This window comes from Diabrotica virgifera, chromosome 6 (genome assembly GCF_917563875.1).
Source record: "Diabrotica virgifera virgifera chromosome 6, PGI_DIABVI_V3a".
Taxonomy (NCBI): Eukaryota; Metazoa; Arthropoda; class Insecta; order Coleoptera; family Chrysomelidae; genus Diabrotica; species Diabrotica virgifera.
Genome location: NC_065448.1, coordinates 179,363,828 through 179,379,132, shown reverse-complemented (window position 1 = coordinate 179,379,132; position 15,305 = coordinate 179,363,828). Strand labels below are relative to the sequence as shown.

At 33.5% G+C, this 15,305-nt stretch overlaps 2 protein-coding genes across 3 annotated transcripts in view; one reads left to right on the top strand and one right to left on the bottom strand.

Annotated features, from left to right (window-relative positions):
• Positions 1–9,037, top strand: part of LOC114328178 (uncharacterized) — an 86,322-nt gene extending 77,285 nt beyond the window's left edge. For both annotated transcript variants that reach the window (XM_028276958.2, XM_050653384.1), the window contains one exon: positions 5,026–9,037. In XM_028276958.2, the coding sequence (XP_028132759.1) occupies positions 5,026–5,216 (191 nt within the window). In that variant the 3' untranslated portion in view covers positions 5,217–9,037. The remainder of the gene's footprint in view (positions 1–5,025) is intronic.
• LOC126886250 (general transcription factor II-I repeat domain-containing protein 2B-like) lies at positions 5,707–6,339 on the bottom strand. The gene has a single exon (XM_050653115.1). It carries the CDS (start codon positions 6,337–6,339, stop codon positions 5,707–5,709), a length of 633 nt encoding a protein of 210 aa, XP_050509072.1.
• Positions 9,038–15,305: the final 6,268 nt, after the last annotated feature.

Sequence of the window (15,305 nt, the reverse complement as noted above, 5' to 3'; positions counted from 1 at the left end):
GAAAAGTACGGTAGACGGAAAAGTTTTGTAACGAACTCGTGAATTAAAATGGCGATTAACAATCTCGAACATTAACGCGCTCGCCTCGCTCACGCGTTACAATATATCAATTGTTAATCGCCCTTATTAATACACTATTACACTTTAACTTGGTTAAATAACTATTAACTGCAATGCCTTAAAATAGCATTTTTAACGCTCCTATGGAGTGCTAAAAATTGCATTTTTAAAAAGGTTGTAGAAAAATTATTATACAGGGTGTAACAAAAATACAGGTCATAAATTTAATCACATCTCGGAATAAAAATAGTTCCACTGAACCTAACTTACCTTAGTACAAATGTGCACATAAAAAAAGTTACAGCCCTTTGAAATTACAAAATGAAAATCGATTTTTTCCAATATATCGAAAACTATTGGAGATTTTTTATTCAAAATGGACATGTGGTATTCTTACGGCAGTAGCATCTTAAAAAAAATTATAGTGAAATTTGCACAACCCATAAAAATTTTATGGGGGTTTTGTTCTTTAAACCCCCCAAAATTTTGTGTACGTTCCAATTAAAGTATTATTGTAGTACCATTAGTTAAACACATTGTTTTTAAGACTTTTTTGCCTCTTATTACTTTTTCGAAAAGTCAGTTTTTATCGAGATATTTTGAATATTTGTCAAATCCACCACAATTTGTATATGGTTAAGTACTAGGGATGGGAAAAACCTACTGGTTTAAACCTAAAACCGGTTTTTTTACTTCGCAATAAGCGGTTTTACCGGTTGTTTTTTTGTCCCGGTTATAACCGGTTTTTTTTAAGTAAAAACCGGTTATTAGGTTTTTACGGTGATTAGGATTAGGTTAGGTCAGTGGTTCCCAAAGTTTTTTAGTTCGCGGCGCACTTAATAAACTAGAATTTTTCCGCGGCGCCCTGAGTCAAAATATTGATTTAACGTCTAACTTTAACTGTAGTTAATACGGTTTCTGTTGCAGTTGATATGGTTAGGTTAATTTAATAATAATGAAACATACTTTAAATTCACAAACAATTTATTGAAAAAATAATTACAGTAATTAATGGGATAAATGAGCTTGTTCTTGTTCATTACACAACTTTTCAAATCTCGGAATCAAACTGGACACAGCTACCCTCATTTCTTGTTTCACGTTAATTTTCGCACGGTATTTACTTTTTATTACAGCGACCGCCGAAAACCCAGCTTCGCACAAATAGGATGTTGCAAATGGAATTAAGATGCCAAGAGCTTTACCACTCAGCAGCGGATATTCATCTTTTACTGATATCCAAAAATCAGTTAGTTCCGTGCAGCCAAACTTTGTCTTCAACGTATTGTCGCAAGCAAAATCAATGAGATTTTCTTCTTCTAAAGAAGTAAATTCAGAAGGAGCTTCCGCTCTAAATGGATCTTGAATCCATGCAAACTGGTCGATATTATCAGCTTGAAAGTATTTTTCGAACCATTTGATAAGCTCTGATAAGTGATCCGCAAAAATAGATTTAATATTGCAAGAGATATTAACTTCATTGGAGATAATAAACTCCTGCAACAAGGGACAACAATCATTGATATTATTATCATTAATTTTTCTCTTCCATACTTCTAATTTTTTTCTGAAAGCTGAAATCTTCTCCGCCAATTTTAAAATGTGCGTGTTGCGGCCTTGCAGGGAGAGATTCATCGCATTTAACTTTTCAAAGATATCACATAAGTATGCTAGTTGAATAAAAAAATCCGTTTCTACAAAGTACTTGGCATACTGGTGTTTTTCTTCTTCAAGAAAAATGTACATTTCTTGCCGTAATTGGAACGTACGAGACAAAACATTAGCACGAGAGAGCCATCGTGAGTGGCAGTAGTATAACAGAGACGTGTGTTCTGCACCCATATCCTCACACATTTTTTTGAAAAACCTTGCTTTCACCGGTCTAGTTTTTATATAATTTACCACAGTTACCACACGTTCTAAGACCAAATTCAAAGAAGGAAATCTACAGCAGCCGGTGGAATTAATTTTTCTGCGATTGTGTGGGGCTTTTTACACTTTGCAACTTTATACGCAACCTTGTATGATGCCAGCAAAGCATTTTTAGGTATCGACAAATGCTTGGAAAAGTTACATTTTTGTTGCTTCAAATCATTTAACTTACTGGTAAAAAAGCTACGAGGTTTGTCAGCAAAGTTTGGATGATTGGCTTCCAATTGGCGTTTTAACTTACTGCATGCATTCTGGAGCCAAAAGTTTCAGACACAATACACATTGTGGTCTCTCTTCATCATTGACGTTTGTTGATGTAAAGCCAAAATCCAAATAGCTGTCATCATATTTACGGTATTTTCGTTTCTTCACGACTCTACCACTAGTTTGTGGTGCATCCACTTTATTTTTAGAACCACCTTGTTTATTTAAATTCAAAAACTTTTCCATTTTTACAGCAACTTTTGTACACAAGTAGGTGAAACAACCCTGTTTATATTCACACTGATAAATGGAACGATGCGAACAGTATGAAACTACAAATTCAACTAACTAAAATTTAGATAAGTAAAAATTCATAGTTTTAAAATGTGCACGTGCAAAGAGACGATTGTATTTGCCGACCGGCAGTGATTTATGGCCTGTCGGTCCGAAGTCAATTTACAGTAGTAAGAGAATTGTTTCGTGGAATTTAAAATATCGAGGATATATTGTCGGCATCAAATAAAATTACTAATAACTGAACTCGTTTATCATGGGAAACATTTTATAAAGGTATATTTTAAAAGTTAAAAAGTTGTCATAACAACTTTAGTTTAATGTTTAATACTTGAAGGTAATTATGTGATTATGTCTAATATTGGAAGAAAACTTTCGCGGAGCCCCTGTAGTCGAGCCACGGCGCCCCAGGGCGCCGCGGCGCACACTTTGGGAAGCACTGGGTTAGGTATTATTTTGGATCCCAATCCTAATTATTATTCTCAAGTAATTATTCCAAACAAAACCATAATTCAAATTTTATTTTATTTTATAAAATACAAAAGGAAACTGAAAGTACAATCTCACATCAGCTAGAAACAATTATTAAGTTTTATTATAATATTTCCTCGAAAAGGTATTTGTAATCATAATATTTACATAAGAAGTGATCTGGGTGAATTAGACGCAAACATCATCTATTTTTCACACTTAACTCTTGACGTTGAAAGTGGGTGAATGACTTTTTCTGATTACCAAAAATAATGCACTGACTATGAATATCGAATTACTGATTACGAATACGAATCTCCAATAAGTCTGGATCCCGCATATGAAAAAAAAGTTGATTAATAGCAAGCTGAAAATTTGTTAATAGCTCAAGGGTGTCTAGACGGACAAACTTTGATATATGGGAGCACTGGAACAGGGGAAGTTTTAATTGTGGAACAGGTTAAAAATTTGGAATGGTCAGACCACGAAAACGGCACATACATTTTGTCCGACAGAACAGACTTACACTCTCCGAACAGAGATTAAACTCTCATGCAAAAATCAGACTGCTATTTATTACCAAATAGGCGTTTTAATGAGTGGAACATGTAGAATATGTCAAATGACAGGAATTATGACAGGTGATAAATAGCAGTCTGATTTTTGCATGAGAATTTAATCTCTGTTCGGAGAGTTTAAGTCTATTCTGTCGGACAAAATAAATGTGCCGTTTTCGTGGTCTGACCGTTCCAAATTTTTAACCTGTTCCACAATTAAAACTGCCCCTGTTCCAGTGTTCCCGTATATCAAAGTTTGTCCGACTAGACACCGTTAAGCTATTAACAAATTTTCAGCTTGCTATTAATCAACTTTTTTTTCATACGCGGGATCCAGACCTACAAGAATTTCCCCAAGTTTTCACAACGATACACTCATACAGGAAGTATTAAATGAGTTAAAATGTACCTATTCTGCAAATATACAAACATGTTAGAAGTAATACATCTTCTTTCGATAGTACTAATTTTGATCATATTGATATCGAGTCGAATGGAGTATCGCAAACTAAATTGTATTGTAAATGTAACTTTGTAACCTATTGGATTAAAAAAACCGAAAACCGGTTTTTCCAAAAACCGGTTTTTTGGCCGGTTATAACCACCAGGTTAAACTGTAAGCAAAAAACCGGTATAGCCGAAAACCGGTGTTTTGTCAAAAACCGCCATCCCTATTAAGTACGATTATGGAGATTTGGGAATAATATGAAAATTTATTTATGATTTACATTTTTAGGTATATTTTGAACTATATTAAAAAAGAAGCCACATCTCGATAAGAGGTGCGTTCTCGAAAAAATACAAAGAGGCCAAAAAGTTTTAAAAACACTGTGTTTAACTAATGGTACCGCAGTAATGTTTTAATTGGAACGTACACAAACATTTGGTGGGTTTAAAAGAACAAAACCCCCATAAAATTTTTATGTAAACATATTAAAAAATAAGCATAAACTCGATAAAAACTGCCTTATCGAAAAAATACTAAGAGGCAAAAAAGTTTTAGGAATATTGAATTTAACTAATTGTACCACAATAATAATTTAATTGAGACGTACAAAAAAGTTTGGGGGGGTTTAAGGGAACCAAACCCCATAAAATTTTTGTGGGGTGCACAAATTTCACTATAATTTTTGTTTAAGATGTTCCTGCCATAATAATGCCACACCATTTTCAATAAAAAATCTCCAATAGTTTTCAATAGATTCGAAAAAATCGATTTTCATTTTGTAATTTCAAAGGGCTATAACTTTTTTTATGTGCATATTTGTACAAAGGTAAGTTAGGTTCATTCGAACTATTTTTGGTCACAAAATATGTGATTTAATTTATGACCTGTATTTTTGTTACACCCTGTACACCACTTTTATTTATATTCGTTGATGATTCTTTTTATGCTGAAGAGCTTTAAAAATTCATCGGTGGACATTTTTTATTTCTTTTTACTATTTTACCAACGAAGTCTTAGCCAGTAACATTAGAAATATTTACAATAAACAAAATGTTTTAGGACCCCACAGTTCCCACTCGGAATCGAGATCCGAAGATGGAGTTACTAGAGGAGGATATTCTTACATCGATGCTAATGGTATATTACAAACAGTACACTACATAGCAGATGCTGAACATGGTTTCAGGGTAGCTGCTTCAAATATACCAGTAGATCCTTACCACGCTAAAAGAACAGTTTATAGAAGATAAAATTTATATAGTAATTTTGGCAACAAGTGCACAAGGTAGTACATACGTGCTTCGGTTTAAAACATGTTCTAGGTTAGATGCATCTCTATCATTCCAGGCATCTTTCTCTATGCCGCAATCTCTCAAATCTACCCCTACTCAGCTTCTCCAACTTCATCTGCGTTTTACGAATTTTTTTCTTTCATCTGGTTCCCATACCATAATTTACTTGTAAAATCTTGTATATGTTATTTGGTCTACATCAGGGGTGTCCAACTTGCAATGCCTCAAGGGCCAAAACTAAAACCTTTGATGTTGTCGCGGGCCATATAATAATTTTGTTACAAGTAATAACAAAATAAACTGAGGTATAAAAATAATTAAAACAAAAAAGAGTATTATTTCTTTTATTGCTTAACAACTAAATTTTTTTATAAACGGAAAATTTATTGATAACACTTTTCAATAATCAAGACAAACATTGCAAAATCAGCGAAAAAGATGTATCCAATTAGTGTGAGGACTGTGGTCCATCGGCTACATCCACCAATGAAGAAATGTCCACCTCCAGTTCAGTTGTAGACAGTCTCAAAAGATGACGTAAGGAAGAATCGGTAAGGTTGCTTCTGTTTTTGTTTTTTATGTATTTCATGGAGGAAAAGGCACTTTCACATGTATGTGTGCTTCCGAACATTGACGTCATTTTCAGTCCTAAATCTCGCAGGTTTGGGAATTTCTCCTTTGACAGTAATTTGAAAAATTCAGGTCCCTTTTCTTCTCTGGTGATTAGGAACATGTCTGCTTGAAGATCACATAACTCAAGCTGTAAGTTGGGTGGTTGATCATCAATGGTTGCTCCAAGAGGGTTATTATAAAGTAGTACACTGCTTTTGAGACTTTCAATTTCTTCAAATCTTGTATTGAATTCATCAATAACTTGTTCAATTTGTGAAATGCAGGATGAAAGCTCAATATTTTCCTCACCGTTGAATTCTTCTGGTATTTGCAGACAGCTAGGGAAGTGTGTCAGGTTGTTCTTTTCCAAAGCACGTTTAAACACGTTCAGCTTATTCCGGAATCCGTTTATCATTCCGATCAAATCTGAAACCGTCTGGTTTCTTCCTTGAAGACTCAAGTTTAACATGTTAAGATGATTAGTCAGATCTGTTATAAAAGCTAACTGTCTTAAGAATTCTGGATCCTTAAACTTCTCTTCCAGTTCAGTTGTGTGAGATGAAACGTATTTGTTGAGGAATGCAGGGATTTCCTTTCTTATGGCAAAAAATCGTTCCATGCACTTTCCTGCACTCAGCCACCTTACATGGTTGTACATTAGCAAGTCTCCATACTCAGCCTCTGTTTCCACTAAAAACTGCTTAAGTTGTCTGTGTAAAAGAGATCGATTTCCACCTCTAATCATATTTATAATCTTAATCACGGTTTGGAAAACTTGATCTTCCTTGACTGATTTTCCACATAAAGCTCCCTGATTATAATAGAATGAATTACTGGGCAAGTGAGACCATTCTCTCGAAGCAGACCCACTAATCCAATTTTTTTACCTGTCATTGATGGGGCCCCGTCTGTTGCTATGGCTGAACATTTATCAAAACCTCCAATTCTGTCAACTGTTTTCTTCACAGCCTCATAGATGTCTTTTCCTTTTGTTGTTCCATAAAGAGGACAAATATCAAATAACTCCTCTTTACTGGTAAAATCATCAAAAGTAGTGCGCACAAATATTAACAGCTGACTAACATCGGTTTGATCAGTGCTTTCATCCAAACAAAGTGAGAAATATGAACTTTTCTTAACCAGGCTAAGCATAGATTTTTCTACTTGCTCACCCATAGCAACAATCCTTCTTTGTATGGTTTGATGTGAAAGTGGCACTGATTCAAATTTCTCCGCCATTTTAGAATAACCGAAAGCTTTGGCCATTTCAACAGCACATTTTTTTATCAAATTGCCATCAGCGAAAGGTTTTTTTGCCTTTGCCAGCTCAACCGACACGGCATAAGATGCATGCAAAGAATGCGTTTGAGAGTGTAATATTTTACTGAACATACCAGTTTGCTGTTTAAGCTATTTCTTCAAATCTGCAACTAGGGCACGCCGACTTTCATTTGTGTACGTAGCATACTTATTTTCATGCACTGTTGTGTAATGTCTTCTCACATTATATTCTTTAGGCACTGAAACGACATTCATGCACACTAAGCACTGCAACTTTCCATTACTGTTAGCAATCAAGTAATCACTCTCCCAACTTTCTTTGTAAATTCTGTTCTCACTATCAATTTTCCGTTTTACTGGTTTTACACTCATTATTGTATAAGAGGAATCAAGACAAAGAATTAATCAAGTTCACTGTTCACTAGCAACGTAATAGATTAGCCGACTAGCCTACGTGTCAGTAGCACACTGGCACGATGGTGGCTGGCGACGGATGGTAAGCAGTGGGAGGTGTGGCCTGCGTGAACTGTGATGCGCGGTAATCAGTGCAGTTCTCATAGTGGTGGAGGACGAATGTGTTCGTTACACGTCCGCGAAACGGCACGCGGTACAGTACTTGTGATGTAAAAACACTGCTAAACCATAAAATATAAATTAAAAAATATTTTTTCACAGTGGCAGCATTTAAAGAAAATATATGCTTTTCGAAAATCTTACGTGGGCCACAACAAATAGCCTCGCGGGCCGGATGCCGCCCGCGGGCCGTCAGTTGGACAACCCTGGTCTACATGGTCAAACCATATTCTATTATTTATTTTTTATTTTATCGGTTACTGTGTGTTTTAATTTCATAATCTATTTGATTCTTTTTTATCCTATTCATCGTTGTCACAATCTTTATTAATGTCATAATGATCATCATTTGGCTCTACAACTCTATGTGAGTCTTGGCCGCGTTTAATATTTCCCTCCATTGTTGTCGGTCCTGAGCAGCTATTTCCCATTGCTGTACTCCCATTTTGCGTAGATCATTGGCTACTGCGTCCTTCCACCTCTTTCTTGGGCAACCAACTGACCTTCTGCCATCGGGCCTTTCCCAGAATTTGGCGTTCAGAAGTCTAAATGTCATAATGTCTACAAATAAATACTGATGTAATTCACAATGATGGCTAATTTCTTTTCTATAACCTCGGTCTGTGAAAAAGTGGTCTACTGTGGAACTTCCTGCTTTAAATCTCGCCTTTTCTTTTGCTTTTTTATTATTTTCTATCTCCTAAATAGTCCTATAACTACCCATCATCAAATAGTTGTTTTTCCTCCTAGATAGAGTTCCTGCAGTTTCTTTCCTATGCTAGTTTTTTTTGAGCGATGATTTTAGCGATTTTTTATGTATTTTATATCTTCATTATATCAATAGCACTTTATATTTTCGTGTTGCCCCAGGAATTCCTGTACAGTTAATATATATACACTTGTTTAAATATTTTGGTAGTTTACTTTCATGCTATAAAATGTATTTTTTTCTGAAACCTCTCATCTACTCATCTACTGTACAACCAACTAACACTTTCTTCTTCTACAAACCTCAGCTCTTATTTCTACGCGTCTAGCTTTTCTTCCTGTTCATCATCTGTAATAGTCTTAACGTTTTTTCTTATACAGGCATATTTATATTTGATAATATATCCTTTTTCTGTTATTTAACTTAAACTTTTCTCCAGGCTTAAGACTGGCTAATGTAGGTTGAATCAGTGCGGCAATTCCGTGAATAAAAAAGAAACCTTATGTATTTGTTGCACCCAATATTTTTTATTAAATAATAAATATTATTGTATTATTGTAATTGTATTGTGTACTGTATTGTAATAAATATTATTGTATTATTATATTATTACATTAAAATAAAACTAATAGCCAATTTAGATTAATTACAAAGGCTGTAGCTATGGATAAGATGATCAAAAGTGTCCCCGCGCCGATCATCCCCGCGATTTGCGCTTTCGATAAAGGATATAAAATCATGCCTTTATACAAATTTCTGGCTTCCCAGATACCATAGATCCTCTTGAATCAAGAAGAGAAGATTTTTTGAATTTAATTTTTTTTGAGCTCAATTTTGCTTCAAAAACCTGAAAAAATTCAAGAAGATGTATCTTTTGAATACAAAGCAGCCTGTTTTTTCAGATTTTTATATTAAAGATTCAGCCTAGGATTTTTTTTAATATCAATAATTTTTTAGGTTATGATAATATGATTTGGCTAACTTTTAAATAGTACTTATTTATTTATGTACTTTCTTTCGCTCTTTTGAATAGCAGAGGCAGAATTTTTAATTTCTGAGCGGAAAGAACGAAAACATCGAAAAAACCGTTTTTTTTTGCTGTCTACAGATGCATCTCGGATCAGCCAATTCTAGGTTCGTGACAAAAAAAACTGAAAAAAAACTAAAAGTGTAAATTTTGTCATGAAATTTGGTATGTGGGGTTATAATAATATTTGAAACAACTTTTCCAAATAACTTACTCCGATATCTCTAACGCGAAGTAAAATATCGAAAATTCACCCTGTTTGTGTATTCGCAGTAGGACGCGTTTAGAATTTAAATTTCAGTTGACTATTTTAAAAAATGTGAACCATCAACCTGTAATATTAGCGGAAATAGAGGGGTATCTTCATCTAAAATGCGACACTGTATATTATCAATTTGATAATTTATTGCAACTATATACATTATAATTATATTATAATCGTATTTTTACTAGATCAAAATAATTATTTATGAAACAGTTCGTGAAGTATGCTTTGTGCGAACGCACGCGATGTTATACATCGAGTAAGTTCGCAAAAAGTACTTCACGCACAGTTTCATACAATATTGTATCTACGATAAACAAATAAAAAAACTGTAACTCTTCGTCACTGGAATTCATTTCTGTTTCTACAATTTTTATAACTTTGACATTTAAAAATTCTAACTTCTTTCAAACCACAAAACTGTCAAAACTTTAGTTGTAATTTATTGCTCACATATCATCACCATGACAACGCGAAAGTTAAGCATATTTGATTATATGAAAGTGTGCCAAAAACAGTGCGAAAAAGTAAATCCCATTTAAAATGCATTGTTACTTCACTCACACTTTAATTCCTTCACGCACTGCTATCTATAATGACAGTTCTCACAAACTAAAAACTTATACATAATATGAGATAGAGTAGATAAATATACATTCAAAATACTGACTAATTCACTAGTTTCATCATAAAAAGTTCAAATTGATTGCATTGAAGTATCTAACCAATTAATGGGTAATAATATAATACACTGCGCGCCAGAGAAAACGGGCACCCCCAAATAACCCCACGGGTCATTTTTGATGCCTCCAATTTCCTAAACTTAAATATAAGGGGGTGAAAGAAAATGACGTATGGCGCAGAAGATATAATTTTGAACTATACGCAGCATACAATGAACCCGACGCCGACGTCATAACATCCATAAAGATCGGTCGTCTGCTCTGGATGGGCCATATCGAACGAATGTTGGAGACAGAAACACCAAAACACATAATGAAGCAAACACCAGTAGGGAGAAGGTCAAAGGGAAGACCTAAACTTAGATACATGGAACAAGTGGAACAAGATCTGAAAACACTTGAGATTACCCACTGGAAGAACAAAGCAAGGAACAGAACAGAATGGCGGAAAATCCTAGAACAAGCCAGGACCCAAAAAGGGTTGTCGAGCTACTGATGATGATGAATTTCCTAAACCTGTTGTCCGATTTAATTGATTTTTTAATATAATTTGAAAAAATTCAAATAAAGAAGCTTGGTAAACCACTTCTAGATTTGAATATAACAATTACGTAGAAAGCTTCATAATCTAGCTCTTCAAATTTTAAAGACCGTGTAAGTAAGTTTAATAGTAATTTACAGCATGATGCAAATGTTTGGAATAGATTTGAAATAGGTCGATTTTTATTTTTAATAGCCTTATTATTTAACAATCTCTCTGTAATAATATTGCTGCTAGACAGGTAAATTGTCATTGTATGTATACCGGGTGTACCAATCAAACTGTGTTTTTTCTCAAACTTCACCACACCCTGTGGAATATTCAAGCATTTATAAAATACTGAAATTAAACTAAACTATAGCCTCAGGTTTTATTAACATTCTGTTTTTTATTCATTCGCTTATGTTGGATAATAAAAAAGTTAGGTACTTTAATAACTACCCATGTTCTTCATCAATCAGGGTGTTTCTAAATAAGTGCGACAAACTTAAGAGCACACAGTAACGATCAACAGGTAGCAACAAACGAGGTCCAAGATTGCGAAAGTTCTGCGAACTTTCAAAAGTGAGGCAACAGTGCGTCTGTAATTCGACACTGACAGTGACGTTTATACTATAAAAAACAATAATTTTTGTACACATAGACGCGAAATGTTGCCAAGTCAGTGACGTTCGATTTCTTGTTATAAAAAAATCGATTTTTAGTAGTTCCAATGTGACAAAAAATCTAGGCACGGGATTACGGGATAAAAATGTTTATTTGAAGAAAGTGTATTTTTTTTGTCTTTCTTAATGGCGGTACGGGCTCCTTTTTTCAATATTTTATTTAGTTATAGAGTTATTTCCACATACTAACATATACTATCATATTTCTGAAATTGGGCTCTGTACCGCCATTCTTTATTATATTACGGATATGTGTGCCAAATATCTCGACAAAATTTTCAAAATTAGAGCCGCAATCTTGGAACGCGTTTGTTGCTACCTGTTGATCGCTACTGTTTGCTCATAAAGGAGTAATTCTGCATAAAAAAATAATAACCGTTTGCTTTATAAACATATGTTCGCAAATGCTTCGTTTTCGAGATACTTGATATTAAATTTTTTCTTACAAACTGACGATTTATTTATTGCTCTAAAACCGGTTAAGATATGCAAATGATATTTGATAGGTTTTAAGAGGTAGTTATTACGCATTTTTTTTACATACAATTGAGGCCATGAGAGCCAGAGTGGCCTAACTGATTTTAACATTACTTTACATAATCAAAGAAAATGATCAGAAGCTCTCAATATCTGATTGTTTTAGTAATTATTGTATGTTGACTAATAATGATTCTTGGTCAACATAAAACTACTAAAACAATCGGACATTGTTAGCTTCTGATCATTTTCTTTGATTATGTAAAGTAATGTCAAAATCAGTTAGGCCACTCTGGCCCTCATGGCCTCAACTAAGAATTTTATGTTCACCATTGGTGCACATAAGGGTCATAGTACCCGTATACACGCCAATAGTGAACGTAAAATTTTTAGTCGTAGTATGTCAAAACATTCGCAATAACTACCTCTAAGAACCCACCAAATTTTATTTGCATAGCTCAACCGTTTTAGAGACATAAATAAATCGTCAGTTTGTAGGAAAAATTTCAATACCCCGTATCTCGGAAACGAAGCCTTTGTGGACATACGTTTATAAAGCAAACTGTCATTTTTTTTCATACAGAATTACCCCTTAAAGTTTGCACACCCTATATTGATGGTAAACATGGCTAGTTGTTAAAGTACCTAACGTTTTTTGTATCCAACATAAGCGATTGAAACAAAAAACAAAATGTTAAGAAAATCTGAGGGTATAGTATAGTTGGGTTTTAATTTCAGTATTTTATAAATGCTAGAATATTCCAAAGGGTGCATTGAACTTTAAGAAAAAATCACAGTTTGATTGGTACACCCGGTAAACAATGACAGTTTACCTGTCTAGTAACAATATGATTACAGCGATATTGTTAAAGTGTAAGGCTATAACATATTAAAAAATCACTTAAATCGGACAACCGATTTAGGAAATTCGAGACATCAAAAAGACCAATTTTTAGGGTGGTGCTGTAATTTCTTGGAGTATATAGTATAAAATTGAAAAAATTTTCTTTTCTTGATTCAAGAGGTTCTATGGCATCTGGGAAGACAAAAATTTGTATGAAGGCATGATTTTAGATCCCTGCAATAAATTATCAAATTGATAATATAGAGTGTGTCGCATTTAAGGTGAAGACATCCCTATATCAAAGCCCATCAAAATATATACTATTGTGTTTCAATTTATCAATCAAAGGTAGAATAAAAAATTTATTTTCTTAATATATCGCGGGCACATAAATTTGATACACCCTGTATATTGATTTGTAAATATTTATTAGAAGTTAGCTTGCATGTAATTGGATTTCTGCGTTAATGAGTTTTTCGATGAAGAACTAAAGACTTTTGTGAATAATTAAAGTGAAAGGAAGATTTATTTAGGATAATAATGTAAAAAGATTGTTTATTACGGGAAAGGTAGAATCTACAGGTAGAGGTAATTATTAGTTTCTAGAAAAATAGTTTAAAAGAAAGTTTGGAATTTTAATATCTTTTTGTTTAACCCCGAGTAAATGTTGTAGAATTCCCCGAAAGTAATTATGATGGTAGGAATATTTTTGAAAGAATGACCGTTTGTTTTCGAATGAAAAGAGAGGAAGGTGGAGAGATAAATGTTTCTGATTGGCTAGGAAATTTGGAATGGGGAAAGAGAAGCGTGAAAGTTGAGACAGTTGGAGAAAAAAAAGATTATTATGTTATTGGCATCGCTGAAGAGCAGTCAACGTTTTCGTGGATAGTGAGATAGCGAGTACCAGTGGTTGTTTGATAGTGGAGAATAGAGCTGAAAAGTGGAACGAGAGACAGATCAAATTGAGACGAAATACCTCTTTGATCCTGTATTATTGTGAGAAGGAGAGGAGAGAATTTTTGGAGTCTGCTTGAATCGAGTACTGGTTAAAAAAAGGCCTGGCTCGTTGGAGAATTGGTGCTGGTGTGCTGCTAGATTGAAACTTGAGAAAGGAGAGGGCTTTGATGGGTAGCCTAACATAGTCAACAAGGGAGAGCTGTTTTGGGTCAAGAGAAGACGTCAGAGTGAGTGAAGCAAAAGGTCAGTCAATTTATGTAAAAGATATTTTTATGTTCGGAAACTAAAATTTTGAGTAAAAGCATATGAATTAAGATTCTAATATTTCAAAACTTAAACAGGAAGTATAAGTAATTTTGCGAATACCTAAATTTGTTTGTTTAGCCTGTTTTATCAAAGTCATCGGGAACAAACCGATAAATTGTTATTTGAACTAGAATAAATTTAAGTGGTAAAAATTTCATTCGGACAGCTGTGTCCACAGGTTTTAATTTGATCAATTATTAGAGCATTGATTTTGATAATAAAAGACAATTCTGTATGCTTATTTTATATTTCTATTTAATTCCTTTTCCTAATATTTTTTCCCGATTACAACCAACTAAGAGATACTGAAACCACGAGAGAAGATAAGTATAACATAAGATAATTTAGATATTTTTTTTTGTATTATAAAAAGGCACCCTGAGATTTTTTTTATTTTTTTTTTGTATGATTTGTGACAATTGGATAATTGATTAAATAATTAATTGGAGTAATCAAATAAAGACTAAGTGATATAGAAGTAATAAAAAGTAGATCATAACAACATGGCGAGCCAACGTGTGGTATGAAAGTATCTCTGGTTGTGAATTTGAAACGATAGGAAACGGAAAAACAGGTGAAGGAAAATTTATTTGCCCGTCGGAAAAAGTTGATATATTTACAATTTATGAAATATTTTGTTTGAGTTATTTTTTTATCTAGGTAAAATTTTGCATATTTATTTTATTTTTGATTGATTTGAATTTTGATAAATTTGAAAATTTGTGTGATAAATTGATTATACTTTGGGAGAGAAAAATTTTCGTCTCTACAGCATACAAGGTATTTTCGAATTTCGTATCAGGCGGGGAGAAAATTTTAACTACATGTCGACCACCAGAAGCAAAAGCAAAGAAAACAAAAAACAAGAGGAACATTTGGAACAAGAAGAACATATAGAACAAGAAGACATTTTCGAAACAACAATCATATCCTAAAAAATTATTGAAAATTTCAAAAAATTTGCTTATGCCCAATTTTCCATATAAAAATCAAGCTCTTGTTTATTCAAAAGAAACATCTTCTTGAATTTTTTCAGATTTTTTGAAACAAAATTTCGCTCAACAAAAAAATAAAATCCAAAAATTTTCTTTTCTAGATTCAAGAGAT